The sequence below is a fragment of the Leguminivora glycinivorella genome, chromosome 25 (assembly GCF_023078275.1).
Source record: "Leguminivora glycinivorella isolate SPB_JAAS2020 chromosome 25, LegGlyc_1.1, whole genome shotgun sequence".
Taxonomy (NCBI): Eukaryota; Metazoa; Arthropoda; class Insecta; order Lepidoptera; family Tortricidae; genus Leguminivora; species Leguminivora glycinivorella.
The window spans coordinates 6,340,039-6,359,652 of record NC_062995.1 but is presented as its reverse complement, the minus strand read 5'-3'; the positions used below and the strand labels follow the sequence as shown (position 1 = coordinate 6,359,652).

The window sequence follows — 19,614 nt, the reverse complement described above, 5'->3', positions numbered from 1 at the left end:
TTCTGTTTTCAATTCCTTCTGCTTGTAATAAGTAAACTGTTCTAATATTAAATTTTTGGCCGAGGAGACACTGTTGCCACCTAGTGTCGATTAGTGGTACTGATAATTTACGCTATTGGACGCGTGATTGTCGCTAGATGTCACTTAACTATGCCTATACAAATAACCCGCATTTACTGATGTATGGAGTTACAACTCTTCCCTTACTTATTTCTCTATGACCACTATTAACTTACATTATTATGTTCACCATCGAGCAATTTAATTTAATAATAATCAGACTTTTGACCAAAACTCAATTATATAATCATAGCATAACTAAATGTGTCATTCCGCAAAAGGTATCACATTGTCGCTTATAACCTAACCACAAAATTTAAATTTTGAAAAAAAAAAAAAAATGGACCGATTTCCATCAAACATGGCTAAGAACCACAGATGTCATATATACCATAGATCAAGCAAACGTATCTACTTAGCGTGTCAAATGAACTCAGTGAAATCCACTGAGTTGTCCGTCTTTACTCGCAGCTTGCAGCTTTCGTGCGTCAATTTTTGTAAGTTGAAGTCAACCAAAACATAAAAAATGCCTCGTTACGTGATATTCAATTGCAACAACACAAAAATTATGAACAATCAAGAGCCTGAGACATATTTAAAGTTACAGGCAAGAATCAACTTCAGTACAAAATTTGACACGCTCGGCCCCTATACAAATATATGAATTTGTTTCTTCTATCTAAATTAAGTTCTGTGCTAAGAACACACCCGACTAATTCAGCTTTCAAACAAAAAAACTAAATCGGTTCATCCGTTCGGGAGCTACAATGCCACAGACAGACACGTCAAACACCCTGTCCTTTTTGAGTTGGAGGTTAAAAAGGAAATTTTGTCTTTATGGTATGCAAGTTATGCGACAATGTGGTAACTTTTACTTGAGAACATCACGTATAATTATGTGTCTTTCTATATGAAGGGTCCTCATGCATAATGTATAATAAGGAAGGTTCTTTCCACTATGTGCATTGAAGCATAAAACTGCGTTTTCATTTAGTGTTCTGAGCAAGCACTCGTTCGTTTTGCAAATCAAGAGTGAACAGGCATCTTCTGGGCGAACTCACTCCATCGTAGTCTTTGCCTTTGGCTAGTCTGTGGCCAAGAGTAAGCCCATTTATAATTTAAAAAAAAAAGCATAGAGGAATAAGTAAGGGAAGAGTTGTAACTACATACATCAGTAAATGCAAGTTATTTGTAGTGACATCTAGCGTCATTCACGCGTCAACTAGCGTAAATTATCAGTACCACTACTCGACAGTAGGTGCCAAGTGTTGCGACTGCCAAAAATGTAATATTAAAACAGTTTACAACATATATTACAAGCAGAAGGAATTGAAAACAGAGTACTGATTAATACTATTGTAACCTTAAGAGTTTTGAATGATTCACGGTTATTTTCATTAGACTTATATTGACCGGGATATAGACCGTGATTCACAAATATAAAAATTTCAATCGTGAGGATGGCTTCAAACTATCTAATGTATGGAATCCAGTGATTTGTTTGTGTAAAAAACCGGTGAAGTCAGAATTGAACAAACGTAGTGACACTAGTGACACTGTGAGTGTAGTGTGTTTGGACAGACCATCGAGTGTGAATGCGACCAGTGGTAACGCTGAAAGTGAACGCAGCCGACGCGCGCGAAGGAGGGTAGATCGCGCGCTGTCTATGCAACTTTAACATCCACCCGCCTTCGTCAGTTTTCCGTGATCATGATGCATGGAACTGCGTCGAAATATCGGGAGCTCGACAAAAATCAAAAAGGTAATCACGGTCTATATCCCGGTCAATATAAGTCTATTGTAACCTTAGCTTAATATTGTTAAGCATTAGACTTTTTGTTCGTCGCGACATCTATTGACAAGTAGCACTACTGATAATTTACGCTAGTTGACGCGTGGATAACGCTAGATGTCACTACAAATGACTTCCCTTACTTATTCCTCTATGGCACGAAGATGAAAACACTCGACTTCCATACTTTTATCGGTGCTAGGAAGAACGAGTGCTCGCTCAGAACTGTTCAAAACACTAAGTGAAAGCGCAGCTTAGGAGCTTAAAGCCCTCATCTAATACGAAGACTATAACTTTTTACAAGCCGAGTAGTTGCCTTATTTTCATCGATCAATTTCACTTTTGGATGAAATAAAATGATAATCATTAAATAAATGTCATATACTAAGAAAAAGTGACCACGGCCTCCAAGTGTTCCGAGCTAGAATCGAACCAGCGTACTCCGTTAACCGGACGGATGCCTGTAAAACCACTCGGCCATCGGATCACGAAAGCAAGGGTCGAAATTTCCAAGTATATGACACAATTACCGAAGGCTTATGGCGACCCTAAAAAAAAATGATAATCACAATGGTGCACAGAAAAAATACAAATGATCAAGTATGAAATGTTCACATGTATATTCTTCTCAAGTGTTGAGCGGTTGTGATGGCGTTGCATTGAGGGCATATCTTCTTAGCTTTTAGTGATTCTAGCCAGCATACCTGGAAAAACAAGATTAAATAATAGTAGTCGATTTGGCCAATTTCGTTTACTTGATATGTGCTAAAATTATCAAATATTTACTCTTACTTGCATATGCTATCAAAAACGATACTATCAAAATTACACAACTAGATATCAGACTGACGACATTATGAGACATAGGGCCAGTTTCATCAACCACATTTGACAGACACATCATCGTCACGCAGCAGAGTCTATGGAACTTCCCATACAATAAAATTTAACGAACGCTTTAAGCCAGCGTTCCCACTTAAGCGTTGCGTGTCTCGGGGCGCGCAACGGACGTCCGCGCCACGCCACCTGAATGTAATTCAAAAAACGTCTCAGTACATTTTGTATAGGAAGGACGTAAGACGCACCCCAGGTGGCGTGGCGGCGGCGTGGCGCGCGCCGCGCCACTTGGCGGCGCGCCTTACGTCCTTCCTATACAAAATGTACTGAGACGTTTTTTGAATTACATTCAGGTGGCGTGGCGCGGACGTCCGTTGCGCGCCCCGAGACACGCGACGCTCTGATGTGGCCGGTCCCTAACGATGACAGACGGTTTGATGCAAGCGGCTAAAATCATTTTGATAGTATTGTTGATGATACCATATGCATCCAAGAGTTAATATTAGCGCCGTATATATTTTTTCAGTACAGATGGTCGTTTTTTTACGCACTAGTGCGAGAAGTGGTTCATTATATGCCAGGTCGAAACTTCGGAGGGCCATCTGTACAGAAAAACTTCGTACAATACACGCGCGAAAAGGAAATTCGTAACTCGTGTCGATTTAAAACACTCCCTTCGGTAATTTATCGCCACTCGTTTCGAACTTCCTTTTTTACGCACTTATATCGTAATGTACTATTATGGACGCGACTGTATTAAATAAACAATAACTAGGTGCCGAAACGCCAACAAACTGTCTCACAGTTTGGCGAAAATTTAATTTAAGGTACTATGTAACTGTTTTTTTCTTTAAATAAATAAAAAAAAATGTTGCTCACCTCACAGTACACGTGCCAGCATTGTATGGAGACGGCGGGCGACGTGTAGGCTGCCAGGCAGATTAAACATTTAGCCTGTAAGAAAGAAAACAAGCAATGAGACAAGCAAAAAATTGTTTTCACATCACCTGTTAGGAAAGGTTACTATTCTTCCCTGGAGTCAGCAAAGTGTAATGTTTTTCTCATATAACCCGGCAACCTTCAAATCAAGAGTGAACAGGCATCTTCTGGGCGAGCTCACTCCATCGTAGGCCACGTCTTTGCTTTCGGATAGTCTGTGGTCAAGAGTAAGCCCATTTATCTTATACTTTTAAACGAGCAATTCTTGTATATTTATTTATTTATTTATTTATATATATATTTATTTACACTGACGATCTCGGAAACCGCTCTAACGATTTCGCAGAAATTTGTTATGTGGGGTTTTTGGGGGTGAAAAATCGGTCTAACTTATCCTTAGGTCCCGGAAAACGCGAATTTTCGAGTTTTCATGCGTTTTTCTTCGCGCGCCATCTCGTGTGCAGTAGTTGTACTGTTAAGACAGAATTCTTTCGGTCGATGTAAGTACTATTTATTGCAAACACTAAATGGCGACACAGGTCAAGGCTAAAACGAATAGAAAATACACTATTTGAGTTTTTGTGGCGAAATGCGCGCCATCTCGTGTGGAGTAGTTGTGTTGTTAAGGCTGAGAATTCTTTCGCTCGATGTAGGTAATATTCATTTTTGAACTAGATGGCGACACATGTCAAGGATACGACAGAACCGAGCGAAGCTCGGTTGCCCAGATATTAATAATAATAAAAAAAATGATGGTGTGGTGAAAAATGTTGTTTCACTCGGCGGCAAAGTTTGTTTAACCTTTATGCAATGAAACTCTCGCAACACTCAAGATTCCTCTTTTAGGATCACTCGCTACGCTAGCAAATCAACCTTTGTAAAACAAATAACTATTGTCCCGGATCTGTAAGTTCACATTTTTGACACATTTGTTTTGAAGTATGTTGCGATGTGGCTAAGACGTATCGTTTGCCAAATCTAACGATTAATTTCGAATTGGTGGAATCGATTAGGCATTAGGCCCTATCTACAAGGAGGCGCTTAAACAAATATACGATTTCTATAAACTTAATGAAATGTCATTTGAATCGAAATGACAGACTCTGCCACAGCACTAGTTTAAAAATAAAAATGAATGATAAATGACATAATAAGTAAATCCTGCGTGATAATAATATCGTAAAATACTCACTAACGATGATTCGCAATAATGTAAGTAATGTAATATGTGTTAGATTATGTTTAAAGTAAGCGAAATATTGTTTTTAAGTACTTGATTTTTTTTAAATATTATTACAGGATTTTATTTAAAATTCCAATAGGTCGGCGAGTTTAAGTTGTGTGGACGCTGTCATGTGTGAAAAAGAGGTTCTTATAGCTCTGGGACAATATTCTTCCCTGGAGTCAGCAAAGTGTAATGTTTTTATCATGATGGTATGGTGAAAAAAAAAAAATTTTGTTTCACTCGGCGGCAAAGTTTTAACCTTTATAAAAGACATAATATAACTCCGTATAGACAGATAAAGTCTAAGAAAAAAACGTACCTCAGTACCATACAGAAAAAGATACGGTGGCTTAGATGGCATTACACCTTTGGGGTACGCTCAGCTAGATGGCGCTAATACTAATATTTGACATTTTAACACATATCAAGCTAAGAATATGGGCCAAATTCTCAAAACTGAGGTTCAAAAGTTTTAAGCCTGTGTCAAGAGATGGCAGTCTATGCACTGTGACACATTTTACTTCGACAGTAACTCTCTATAATACTCAATCCTCTTTGCCTTTATGCAATGAAAGTCTCGCAACACTCAAGATTCCTCTTTTAGGATCACTCGCTACGCTCGCAAATCAACTTTTGTAAAACAAATAACTATAGTTTGTTTTGTGTACTCACTTCTGAAGCGCTGTTCTGCTTTCTTTCCAAGTCTCTTATTCTGGCTTTCAGTGCTTGTATTCTAGTCTGTCAACAAAAAATAAATATGAATATCCTAATCAGCAACTTACACATACAAAAATCTTGTATCTTGAGACATTCAAAAATTTTCTGAATGTCTACTTTTATGACATACTCTTTTGCCCGCGGTTTCGCTCGCGTTAGAAAGAGACAAAAGTAGCCTATGTCACTCTCCATCCCTTCAACTATCTCCACTCACGTCAATTTGTCGCTCCGTTTTGCCGTGAAATACGAACAAACAAACAGACACACACACTTTCCCATTTATAATATTAGTATGGATGTCATCATTGCCGTAACCCACTGCAGATTCTTTTTGTTGCTGATGTTGGTAATAAATAACTTTTGTATTATAAACTGAAATAGATACCATACACTAAAGAAAAACCCACTGGTGACTGATAGATGGCAGCACCATCTCTCTCGTTATATCGTAATCCTGCAAAAGGATTCATATAGGAGGTGCAAGCACAAATTGCTCGCCCTTAGAGTTGGTCAAAGGCGCCTAGCCTTCAGAGATAACATACACTAGAGAAATTTCGACGGGTACCTCGGCGGTCGAGGTGGTGTAGCGGTTTAGCACGTCAGCCGCGATAGCTGGAGACCCGGGTTCGATTGTTCGCCACCAGTGTATGGTATCTATTTCAGTTTATTCATATCCATACTAATATTATAAATGGGAAAGTGTGTGTCTGTTTGTTTGTCAGTCTTTCACGGCCAAACGGAGCGACTAATTGACGTGATTTTTTAAGTGGAGACAGTTGAAGGGATGGAGAGTGACATAGGCTACTTTTTGTCTCTTTCTAACGCGAGCGAAGCCGCGGGCAAAAGCTAGTAATTTATATATACATAATAGTGTCACTACTTAAAAAAAACAAATCAAAAAATATTTAACAAAATAATTTGAATTGTTCGCTACATCACTTTTGTATTCTTATCAGTGTAATGTTTAGACGATGATTACATACCTCCGCACTGGCTTCAACTAGTCCATTTGGTTTTGGCACAGGCTCTGTGTCGGTGAAACTAATGTGCACATCGGAGACTACTCTCTCGGTGACACCATTCTCTGAGCTTGGTTGATCCTCGGACGGTTGTTCTCGTGGTGGGATTTCGGCCTGTAAAACCATTTTAGTAGTCAACTCAACAGATATCAAATGTTGAGATACATTTATTTATAGCTTTATTCAGAATATAAAATTATTTCCGAATAATATAATTTTTCGTTGCTCGTAACACAGGCGAGATAATTTTTAATTGCTATAAGTAAGTATTTATTTCTCAATTTTTTTTAATTGACTGACTGTAAGTACCTTTTCGTTAGGAAGGTCCACACAGATCGAGCAGCGAGACGAGGCAATTTCGTAGAACGGCAATCGGCCTATGTACCCTTGCCTCGGACGAGGCAGCGCGCGTCTACATTAGCCGTTTGCCACGCAAATTGCCTCGCGACGTTGTTCGCACAGTGTGCACCTCGCTGTTCAATTTTTCGGCTAGGAGTTTCATGGTTAAACTCTTATAAAAACAGGACATTTAAACTAGCGCTGCCACACTTTCATCGGCTTCACAGATTATACAAGCAGTGTCAAGTGGGGCGACAACATATTTCATGGCTGTGTCTAATACGGGAGCGACAAACACGACCACAACTCTGGCAGGTGTAGAGTGCCCGTGGCGAACAGGTCTCCCGCTGATGACGCTTGGCGCGTTTACTTGCTAATGCCGCAAACCAAGCATTGTCGTGGATTTATGTCAGTTGAACACCAGTTTACGGGCATTTTCAGAATTTGGAACCCCCACAGAATTTGGAATTAGCGTAAGTTGTTAACAAAAATGTCAGTTTTGTGACATGAAATTCCAATAAAAATATAGTTTTTGTGTTAATTAGATAAACCTTAAGCGATAATCTACATTCATTTTAGACAGATTTTATGCCTCATTGTCGTCACAAAACTGATAGCGAGTTAATTTTTGTTAACAACTTACGCTAATTGAGGGGACCCAAATTCTGAAAATGGCCTTACGCAACTTGACTTTGTCCTCGGCTCTGTCACACTATGGTGTCAGTAAATAGAAGTGTCACTTACATCGGGCGCGATCCTCGAAGGCGAATATTGAGGTGGTCCGTACAGCTCCGTATCCTCATCACCGTCTACCACCTGAAAAGAAAAATAGTCACTTATATAATCAAATTACATGCTTTCGTTTCTTTTCCTCTGCATTCAATTTTTCAATGCCGATTGCCAGAGGGTTCGAATCTTGAGTGTCTGCATTATATAGAACAGGTTTTTAGAAGGTCAGCAAAAGGCATTTAACACCTCAGTCTACTATGGTATCTACATAACAGGCGAGAATTCTCGTTTGCCACCATCATGATAATAGAAAATATTTTGGTTGAGCCAATGGGTCCACAAATCCACGTAAAAGTAACATGCGTCACGACTTCATTGCGTGTTTATTTGAACTACAGCTGCAATTGAAAGGATCTATGCGTATATCGGGAAAGCAACGCTTATTTAGAGATAGATTGTCACTTGCACTTGCGTCGTGAATAAATCTGTGGGCCTAGTGAAAAAGGGTATAACTCAAATTGACTCGGTGAAAAAGGGCACAAGTCCCACCTCGGACTTGTGACCTTTTTCACCGAGTCAATTTGAGTTATACCCCTTTTCACTAGGCCCACAGAAATGGAACATGCCATAAAATCGTGACTTATAGGTATTTGTAAATATAATGTGTGCTAGAAACGTGCCTCTTTCATATACTTGATCGCCAGTGTCCGGCAGCGTCCCCACTTAGGCCGCCGCCTGGGGGCGGGGTTGGATAACGACCGGTAGCGGCAGGGCTAGCAATCGCCGGATCGCCCAGTCCAGTCGTCCCCAAACAGACGGCGTCCGACCGCCCCACATGGATGGGGCGCGCCCCGACACAGCGCCCAGCGCGGAAGGGGCCACTCACACCCCAGCAGGGGTGTCGAACGACAACTCACCACCTGGGGGCGCGTCTTACGTCCTTCCTATACAGAATGTACTGAGGAGACGTTTTTTGAATTACATTCAGGCGGAGACGTCCGTTTCGCGCCGCGAGACACGCGACGCCTAACGGCCCAACCACGACATTGGTCTAAGCGCGACAGCGGTGAGCGGCAGCCATACGTGCGAATGAAAAGTCCCATTCCCATCGCTGTGTCTCGCTCCAATATATGGCCGCCGCTCAACCGCTGTCGCGCTTAGACCAATGTCGTGGCTGGGCCGGTGGGGACACTGGCTCCGAGGTGTGACACTACTCACCAAGGCCTGGTCGTGCGAGACGCGGCGCACGGTGGTGGCGGGGCGCGCGTCGGCGGCCTGCAGCGCGGCGGCGCGCACGCGCCACTCCCCGCACCACTGGTACTCCGCGCCGAACCCGCCTGGCGAGTCATTCTGGAAATCACATTGTCAAGTGAGCATTTCTTTTTTTTTTTTGCCATTTTTTTTATTTTGTTTTTTTTAGGGAATTTTAGGACATTTTTTTTAAATATTGGGGGACACTTTACACAGATCGACCTAGCCCCAAACTAAGCAAAGCTTGTACTATTGTAATTGTACTCAGAATCACAAGTACTTTCAATCTCACTGGGAGACAAAAAGTGTCCAGAATTTCCATACATTTTTGTTACTTACCTCTTTTGTTACCCACACAACATCTACGGAAAATGGTAACAAAATAAGAAAAAATCGTATGGGACAATTTTTTTAACTACTAGGATTGAAAAAGCTAGTGATTCTGAGTAGAAATAACATTTTTTTTTTCAAAAATATCACATTTAATAAAAGTGGCGAAAATAAAAGCAATGCTCCGTCTTGAATAGGCGAGACGACTAAAAAAAAAACCGGCCAAGTGCGAGTCGGACTCGCGCACCGAGGGTTCCGTACAAACAATGAAATGGGTAGTAAGGTTAAAATTATTAAAAAAAAAAAAAAAATTATGTGATGTAACTAAAAATTTATGGTTTTCGTAATTTTTCCTTTATCTATGCTATAAGACGTTGCTTCGTACCAAATTTCAAGATTCTGAGTTCACGGGAAGCACCCTGTAGGTTTTGATTCCCTTGCAAGTGTCGAAAATTTGCGGCATAAACGGCTGTATCTTTTGATTGCGTTGGCTTAGAAGTTTGATTTTTTCACAGCTTCAAGGGACAGTCAGTAGACCTGAGTAATTGATATAAATTTCAGCTTCATACCTCCACGCGTTCCTGAGAAAAAGGGTCTTGACAGACGGACGGACGGACAGACGGACAACAAAGTGATCCTATAAGGGTTCCGTTTTTTCCTTTTGAGGTACGGAACCCTAAAAACGAATTAGTCCGTCAGTTAGATTATCAAAGAATTTTAGACTCGTATTTTTTCTTTTTTCTCATAAACAAAAAATGACGACGGTACAGTGCGTTGAAGTTTCGCGTGACGTCACGCCTAGGTACAAATTTTACTTAAAAGTGACGTCACAAGCTTTGATTAAAGTAATTTTACTTTAATCAAAGGTCACAAGCCCCCACTTCGGAACTTTGATGCTCTATATCTTTGTATTAATTAGAAAAAGTGAAAAATACGTGTTTAGTATTATTGGACGATCTAACTGACGGACTAAACAGAATGCCATTTTTTATGTATTCGTCATAGCTATTGAAGTTAATAAAATAAAGCGGCATATTTCTGCAAGACAGATTAGCTGAATTAAAGTAGTACATTACGATACAAGTGCGGAAAAGAGGAAGTTCAAAACAAATATTCGGCTATATTTCCGAGCTCATATAACCCGGCAACCTTCAAATCAAGAGTGAACAGGCATCTTCTGGGCGAGCTCACTCCATCGTGTGTCTTTGTCTTTGGCTAGTCTGTGGCCAAGAGTAAGCCCATTTATAGCAGGGCTCGGATACCGGTTCAATTTTCAAACCGTTATTTCCGCTATTTTTAAACCTGTGTTTAGGGGAACGCTTGCATAAAGGTTTCGTTCGATTAACCGGTTTAGAACAAAATAAACCGGTTTATTCCGTAGCATGATAGGTAATTACTGTTCTAACCAAACAAAAAAAAAGTCGCTGCGTGAACGTAGGTTACGTTTATGTACAATTACGTTCTTTACGCGGCGCCGGTGCGTCTCGCCGCTCGTCGAATAAACCGGTAAAAAATAAACCGGTTCCGAGCCTTGATTTATAGTAATAAAAAAAAGTGGCGATAAATAAAAATACGACCGAAGAGAGTTTCCTCTTCGCAGGTGTATCATTCAGTACAGATGGTGCTTTTTTAACGCATAACGCATAATTAGTGCGAGAAGTGGTTTATTTCTTGCCAGGTCGAAACTTTGGAGGGCCATCTTCCTCCCTTTGGTCGTGATTAAATCAAAATAACGCTCGACATGTTGCGATCCCTTTCTGAGGATTATTTTGACATAAGTAAAACCTCTTGAAATATTTTAAACTTAAGGGCAAATTAAATAAAAAGTTATGTAACCAAAATAATCACCTCAACATCAATGCTTTCATCGGAGCTGGAATCCGGCACATCCTCATCTATGGCCGCCCCGGTCCGCTTCAGGCAGCGGAGTGCATGCCTCTGCAGCTTTGAGGTTGGCATGTTAACGTTGCAGACCGGGCACTCGCCAGTGGCCGGGGGCGGGGAGCCTCGCCGCCTGGCGCGGAGGCGCCGGAGACGGTTTGAGTGCACTCGCTGGAGTTATTAAATAGTAGGATACATTATCTTGAGATAATATATAAAATGCAGAGCAAAAATGATATAAAAGGTGCTCACGAGGAACCCATATAACTTTAAACACACGTTTCTGAGACCAAAGGAAAGACAAAATGGATTTGAAAATTTTTCACAAAAAATATTTTTTTTTTTTACTTTTTTTGGACGTATAAGTGACTTCTATGGTAATATGACAGGGTTCTAGAGTGGATACCAATTAGCTGACCATACATTCTTTGGACTTCTAGCTGTTTGATACTCCAGTAAACAATATAAAGGGCTTCATAGTTGATTAGACAACATACATCTTGCATAATAGAGCCTGATATTTTCTAAATTGTACATAAACTATGTTTTTTATTTGTTTTCTTGACACATTGTTAAGCTCATTAACAGGAACCACCTTGTATATTGCTTTTTATCAATTGAATTCCATTCTTCATCATGCAAATCAGTCATTTAATAATAAATAAAAATATTTTCAAGCACCATTTTTTTCCAGTGGTTTATCAGATCATTTATCCCATCATCACTATGATTTACTTGGTCACAGAAAAGTACCATATTAAACACACTTTAGGATTCATAATTAAAAGAATAGAAGACTCATTACCTAATCAAATTGTGTCAACTTACTACATGAACTATCTGCACAAAATGTATTAATATTTTGAAATTATAAATAAATAAATATTGGGGACACCTTAAACAGATCAACTTAGCCCCAAACTAAGCAAAGTACTATGGGTGCTAAGCGACAATATACATACTTAAATATATAAATACATACTTATATACATAGAAAACATCTATGACACAGGAACAAATATCTGTGCTCATCACACAAATAAATGCTCTTACTGGAAATCGAACCCAGGACCGAGTCTTAGCAGGCAGGGTCACTACTGACAGAGCCAGACCGGTCGTCGTAATATTACCTGATAAACATCGCTTCCCGGGCATCCTGTCACGTCAACTTCCTGATCGTCAGGCACTTCTTCCGTACTCGATCCAGGCAAAGGGTTGAAACTACTATTACTTGAACTGGTCACACTCAGTTTCCTCTTGTTACCACCGTTGGAAAGCTTATACAACCGATCCAATTCCAAATTCAAATGCGACTCCAGTTCACCTTGCCTAATCGTACAACTACAAACCGGACAGCTCGCTGTCTCAGACACCTTTTTACGGCTCCTAACCGAATTTAAAATCACATTATCGTCGTATAATTGTCCGAATGCGTTATTACCATTGTTATTAAGCGAATTAGAACTCCCTTCCATGTTATTAAAAAGTAAAACGGGTAACATTTCAGTTAACAGTTTTGTTATTGCGGATAGGGACACTTCAATCTAAATGCATCACAGATTACGCGGAACAAAAGTTGAATTAAACCAGTTTATTCGATATGTGGAACTTCGATTTAACTGCGAGCACTTTTCTTCTGATCATTTTTTGCGTAATTATTGTAATTTGAGTACGTAATAGATATCAACAACAATAAATAAATAGTTCGTTTACTATTTTCATTGAAGAGACTACAAGAAGCGTCTTTCACTGATTGTTAAATTGACACATGTGTGACGTTCTGACACATGACATGAACAAATTTTTCATGTTATTTTAAACCAATTTTCTTTTTTTAATTATCCCTTCAAAGGGTAGCAAACAAAAATTTTAATTCATTAGTGTTAGTAAATATGGAAAATAAATTGATTATCAATATTATAATGACAGACAAACCGTCCAAATTTTAAACGTTTAAAAAACGCTTCATTATCTGACAGCTGTCAGCTAGCGTTTCGTTACTTCATTGGATTTTTATACCAGAGAGCAGTGCTGCACTATGGTTTTGTCAATCAAATTTTGGCACTAAGCAATGGCGCGAAATTCAAATTTTCTATGGAAACTTTCGCCCCTACATTTTCCTTTTCAGTCCAACTTTTTAACCCTGAAATGCATGACCTTGACAGAAATTCATTCAAATTTGAATTTTGACATGTTGTCAATAGAGTCAAAAATAGATGATGCATATATACTTACTCTGTCAAACAAGTCTGTCAGTAAATAAGAACAAAGAAAACTATAGGTATCCTTTTCTCTAGCACGCTAAAGAAAAGGATGCATGTAGTTTTCTTTGTACTTATTTACTGACAGACTTGTTTGACAGAGCACTATGCATTTAAGGGTTAAGTGTCATAGCTCGTCGATGACTCCGCCAACGTCAAGGTTTAGAAAGGCACGCGTTTCATGAAGACTAATCGGCCGGTGAGCCCTAAATTTCTGAAATTTGCCGCCTTTTTAGTGCCAAGATTTGGTGGACCGTCTCTAATAGTGTTAACCAGGTGGCAAGCATAGTCGCGTGATAATAACGTCAGGCCATCCTTATCGCACTATATGTAGGTGCGATAGGGAGGCACCGATGGGATAAATCAAAATAAAATATTTAATTTAGTAGTGTAAATTATATGTTTTATGTGTTTTTTTTTCTTTATTGTTCTGTGTGTTATCTGTCGTGGCATCACCGAATGGGCCCTAAGGAAGACCAGCGCTGGCTTTCAGCTAGCAATATGCTGAGTTGGGTCCATTTCGTGATGCACACTTAATGGTCTGTTCTCTGTTTCTTGTTGCTTGCACATGTACATGGTGCCTCTACAAAACAGACGTTAAAAAACTAGACACTTACCACCTGAGATGTCTGCGGTCTATACTTAGGATCAAGTGGCAGGATCGCGTCCCCAACTCCGAGGTCCTGCGTCGTTCGGGATTATATGGCATGGAGGCCATATTAATGCAGCGGCAGCTTAGATGGTGTGGGCATGTCCTTAGAATGGGCGACCACCGTTTGCCAAAAACTATTCTCTACTCTGAGTTAGCGGCGGGTAAGCGAAGGCACGGTGGTCAGCACCTGCGCTACAAGGACGTGCTCAAACGACATCTGAACGCTTGCGACATCGACCATGAGCGTTGGGAGGAGCTTGCTGGGAAAAGGTCATCTTGGCGAACTACCATCTATAACGGTGTTAAGGCATTTGAGGATAACCGCCTCAAAACCTTAGATGAAAAGCGCCAATTACGAAAAGAGAGACTTAAGCCCTCCTACGTGTACACGTATAACTCCGCTGGCGAACTTTATTGCCACCCGTGGTGCCAGCGAGTATTTAAAAGCAAGTTCGGCCTGGCCAGCCACATTAGAGCACACGCAAGGAAACGTCCGTAAGGCTTATTTAGGGTCGCCGTCATCGAAAACGATGAGGAGGACTATACTATACGTACGTGTTGTGAATGTCACGAATAAATGTATTTTATCTTTATCTTTTATCTATAAAATATAGTGTGCCGCATAGGACACTAACACATGAACCTACCGCACCAAGGTCGTCCACATAGTGGAAAAATATACTCTGTCAAAAAAGGCTGTCAGTAAATAAGAACAAAGAAAACTATAGGTATCCTTTTCTCTAGCACCCTAAAGAAAAGGATGCATATAGTTTTCTTTGTTTTTATTTACCGACAGACTTGTTTGACAGAGTATACAATATGTATACATACAATTTTCTGTCCTGTAAGAGGGCTCAAGCGTTATTTTCCTCAAATTTTACCACCGAGTCAAATAATATTTTTCACCACACCAACACGAGAAAATATGGACTCTAAACATCAGACTAATTCAAATCCATAATTTTTTCATTTATGATTCAAAATAATAATTTAAAAGTCGATTCTACCAGCCAGCTTCGGACATTTGTATGAAATTGCTTTGCACTCTTGTGGAATAAATGCAACCTACTCATTTACTACTTGTTTTCGAAAAATCAAAGGTCGATCGTCCTCGCTACTTACCAACGGGAAAAACTATAAGTAGGTAGTAAAAGTCAAAATGCTAAGTTAAAATAATTTAATATGTCTTCCGAAAATTATATATAAAATTATACTCTTAATTATTTACAATCATAATTATTATGCATTCATAGTTATTAATTATTATTAGTTCGATTTTATAGTTCCATCCAAGAAGAAGAGTACATTGACTCTTAATGACATGTCATTAAAGCTTATTTTTGACAAACTATCGCATCACCGTGAATGGCAGAAACTATATTAAGTTTTTTACATCACACTTGTACAGAAAATGTGCTATCGCACGCAGGTGGAAAGGGAGTTATAGAAAATAGAAAATTTCTAGCAGGTCTCTTTAACTTTATTGTATATCTATTTACATATTTATTACATTGCGAATATTTTAATATTCGCAATTATATAAATTTGAGTCTTTAGGCAAGCCGTCGGCAGAGCGCTGGAAGGAATAAAGATAAAGATGCCGTGAGTTCAGGTCTAATCTCACCCAAGGCAGTACTTTTCACTTTTAAATTTATTCTAAACTGTATGTTTCGACTAGTGTTACTTATAACACCTCCTATTTGTAGTTGCCCGTCTCATCACCGATTTCTGTTTATTAGGGGAACAATACATAAGAGTTTTGAATGATTCACGGCCCGGTATTTTCCTTAGACTTATATTGACCGGGACATAGACCGTGAGTGGTAACGTTGAAAGTGAACGTAGCAGACTCGCGCGAAAGAGGGTAGATCGCGCGCTGTCTAAGCAACTTTGATGGGTTAAAAGTTATTTATCGAATAGGAAACAATGTACAGAAATTGTTAAAATTCAAAAAATGAAAAATCATTATGTCAAAGTCAAATATCGTTCAAATTTTCGTGAAATTAAAACTGGAGTGCCTCAAGGGAGCAATTTGGGCCCCCTTTTATTTTTAGTCTATATAAATGACCTTCCTCTTACTATTCCCCACAAATGCATATTATTCGCTGATGACACTACAATATTGATAAAGGGAGATAATGATGAAAGATGTTTAAATAATATTCATGAATACGAGAATAATATAAATGATACATTAGCTGACATAAATAATTGGACAATCTGTAATAATTTAAATTTAAATATAGAAAAGACATTTTTTATTCAATTTCATTCATATAACAGTAATCCATTGCAATTAAATATTAATTATAATAGCCATTGTATATCAAATTGTGAACATATTAAGTTTTTGGGATTATATATTGACCAGCACCTTAATTGGAAAAAACATATAGATTATGTCTGCAGCAGAATAGATAGATTCGTATTTGCTCTGAGAAAACTTAAAGATACTGTGAATACTGCAGCGGCGCTCACAGCCTATCATGGCTATGTGTCCTCGGTGCTCAATTATGGTTTGCTACTTTGGGGTAATTCTGTTGATGCCGAAAGAGCCCTACTGCAACAAAAAAAAATGCATCCGTGCAATACTTGGCGCATGGGTAATAGACAGTTGCCGACCACTTTTTAAGGAATTAAAAATATTGCCATAATATGCCATTAGCTAGTATGTATATTTTAAAAGCATGCCTATTTGTAAGAGATCGGCCAGACATATTTAAAATGAGATCAGAGTTCTTCTCAGGAACACAGAGATCTCAATATCAAAACCTGATATATCAGCCAAGATGCAACACGGCTATATACAAAAATAATGCATATAATATGTGTATTCTACTGTATAATAATGCTCCCAATGATATAAGATGTTTAAAAACAACTGATTTTCGGAAGAAAATGAGAAGTTTTCTGTTAGAACAATGCTTTTATAGTGTAAAGGGATATATTGAACATAATAATATTAATAAGTAGGTAATCAATGTCTAATTCAAATTAAATTATATTCAATGTACCGTAATAAATAATAATGATAATTTTCTAATGTAATCCTAATGTTATGTATTAGTAGCTTTTTTTTGTTTCTTTAATATTTGCACATCGTTTAACCACGATAGAATACTGTGACTGAAAATTCTTACAAGAACAACCTGTAACTACAATTAAGTATTCTTGCAAATAAATGATGATTGATTGATTGATTGATTGATTGATTGATTGACATCCACCCGCCTTCGTCAGTTTTCCGTGATCATGATGCATGCAACTGCGTCGAAATATCGGGAGCTCGACAAAAATCAAAAAGGTAATCACGGTCTATATCCCGGTCAATATCAGTCTAATGCCATACATAGCATCAGGGTCCGTGTGGTGACGGGACTGACGGGTTAAGAATTTCACCACCCCCTTTCTTCCCGTGGGTGTCGTGGAAGTCGACTGTGGGATATGGGTTAAATTGTGGTGTAGGCGAGAGGCTGGCAACCTGTCACTGCAATGTCAGTTTCGTTTTCTTTCAACCCCTTATTGTGGAGTGACACTGAAACTACTGATATGCCGACGGAAAGTTTCCAAAATTCTGAAAATGAAACCTCGGAAACTTTCCATACTTTGTATGGATGGAAACTTTCCATTTCATAAATTTAAATTCCCTTTACTTTTCGTGAAATTTTCGTGAATTTTTCATATTCAATTTTTCAAGAAATTTAAGATTTTTTTGGAAAGTTTCCGCAACTTGCACATCATTAACTGAAACTTTAGCAGTTTCATGTGCTCTGCCTACCGTAGCGTGATTGTATGCATGTGTGCAAAAAATATGATTTCTATTTTTTGTGTTTGTTTTGTGTTAAAATTTGTTATGAAACAATAAAGCGTTATTTTTCTTATGGAAAAATGCAACAAGTAAATTTCCTATAAATATTGCGATAATTATCGCGATGCGTAATCTTGATAATTTCGAACCCGGAGTAGCATTCTGTGGAGCGCCAGTGCAGTGGGGTTTTCCACTTTTAAATTTATTGACATGATTTATCTTTATTCAATTTTGTCTAAAATCAGCCCGTCTTTCTTATCGTCCCGCCTCTTAGTCGACATCTTGAGGTGTACTGTCCGCACGTGCAACTTAAGGGAGTTGGACTGGCTGAAGCACTTCGCGCAGTACTGACAGGAGTACGGCTTGGCCCCCGTGTGCACCTGCAACAAATTACAGATATCTCAATCATATGATTTCTGTCTAATGTGACGTACGTTCTACATACCTTATAATGCCTGTTGAGTGCGGATTTCTGCGTGAAGGTCCTCGGGCAGTGTCGGCAGCAATACGGACGCTCTCCGGTTTGCCAACACGTATGTATTCGCAGTTGGTTGCTGTCGTGGCATCTCATTTTGCAGATTTCTCAATCGTATTTATTTATTTAATCTTTATTGCACAAAGAAAATACAATTGTACACAAGGCGGACTTAATGCTATAAGGCTTGCTCCACTCCACTCTTTGCCTTTGGCTAGTCTGTGGTCAAGAGTAAGCCCATTTATAATAAAAAAAAAAAAAAAAAAAAGGCATTCTCTACCAGTCAAAACTACTCCTTCGGGCAAAACAGAGAAATTGTAGGCGGTGCAACATTAAATTATATTAAGAACAAAATAGTTAAGTTATTTGCACAATATTATTAAGCTAACCTATATGTAATATATAAAAGAATAAACATACTTACACACAGATAATAATATACATACATACAATATATTTAAATACATAAAAAAATACATACATATACATACATATGACATCAGATGAAACTTACAAAAATGGAATACTAAGGATTTGTCATTCTACCAGCAAAGTCAGGGATTTAAACGCAAATCTATTCGGACATTGTCTAAGTTTGACGGGGAGACTATTCCAAAGACGAGACACCTGAACGGAGAAAGAATTGGACATAAAACCTGTTCGGTGAGATGGTATTGACAAGGAAAGGTTGCCAGAAGAGCGCAGTTGGCGAATCCGAGAAACACCGTAGTAGTTGAAGAAGGATTTAAGATATTCTGGAGATTGAGGATCGTTAATGATAGAAAAGAGCGTGCAGAGCATGCGAATGTTGCGACGTACACGTATAGGGAACCAGCCAAGTTTAACACGTATGGTTTCTGTTTAATGTGACGTACGTTCTACATACCCTATAGTGCCTGTTGAGTGCGGGTTTCTGCGTGAAGGTCCTCGGGCAGTGTCGGCAGAGGTACGGCCGCTCTCCGGTGTGCCGACGCGTATGTATTCGCAGCTGGTTGCTATCCGCGAACCTCTTCGGGCAAGTTTGGCAGGGATATGGTTTTTCCCCTGTGTGTGTGCGCTGGTGGTATTTTAGTGACGCGTTGGACTGTAAAACAACAGAGGCGTGAAGCAAATATCATCGATATGTACGTAAGCAGAATAGGAATGACGACTACATAAAAAAATGGCATTCTGTTTAGTCCGTCAATTAGATCGTCCAAAAATATTGAACATATATTTTTCGCTTTTAATGAAAAAATACAAAGATATAGAGCATCAAAGTTCCGGAGCGGGGGCTTGTGACGTGACGTCACTTCTAAG

General features: G+C 39.0%; 2 protein-coding genes across 2 annotated transcripts in view; both read right to left on the bottom strand.

Moving 5' to 3' along the window:
* Positions 1-2,321: 2,321 nt before the first annotated feature.
* Positions 2,322-12,854, bottom strand: LOC125239457 (E3 ubiquitin-protein ligase RNF220). The gene is made up of 8 exons (XM_048147066.1): positions 12,250-12,854; positions 11,087-11,290; positions 8,876-9,007; positions 7,673-7,744; positions 6,554-6,703; positions 5,526-5,591; positions 3,569-3,643; positions 2,322-2,556 (listed from the first exon to the last, which is right to left on the bottom strand). Exons 1-8 carry the CDS (start codon positions 12,619-12,621, stop codon positions 2,464-2,466), a joined length of 1,164 nt encoding a protein of 387 aa, XP_048003023.1. The 5' UTR covers positions 12,622-12,854; the 3' UTR covers positions 2,322-2,463.
* Positions 12,855-17,827: 4,973 nt separating this feature from the next.
* LOC125239456 (zinc finger protein 436-like) overlaps positions 17,828-19,614 on the bottom strand; it is a 32,913-nt gene continuing 31,126 nt past the window's right edge. Inside the window, exons 11-12 of the mRNA XM_048147065.1 lie at positions 19,202-19,399; positions 17,828-18,220 (exon numbers count right to left, since the gene is read on the bottom strand). Of these exons, the coding sequence (XP_048003022.1) occupies positions 18,062-18,220; positions 19,202-19,399 (357 nt within the window). The 3' untranslated portion in view covers positions 17,828-18,061. The remainder of the gene's footprint in view (positions 18,221-19,201; positions 19,400-19,614) is intronic.

Bases quoted from the DNA above. Each gene is read 5' to 3' on its own strand.
- LOC125239457 (XM_048147066.1), bottom strand. From the start codon at position 12,621: ATGTTACCCGTTTTACTTTTTAATAACATGGAAGGGAGTTCTAATTCG. The intron at 11,291-12,249 runs GTAATATTACGA...TAATAACTCCAG, and splicing joins CGGGAAGCGATGTTTATCAG to CGAGTGCACTCAAACCGTCT. The intron at 3,644-5,525 runs GTGAGTACACAA...TCTTTCTTACAG, and splicing joins AGCAGAACAGCGCTTCAGAA to GCTAAATGTTTAATCTGCCT.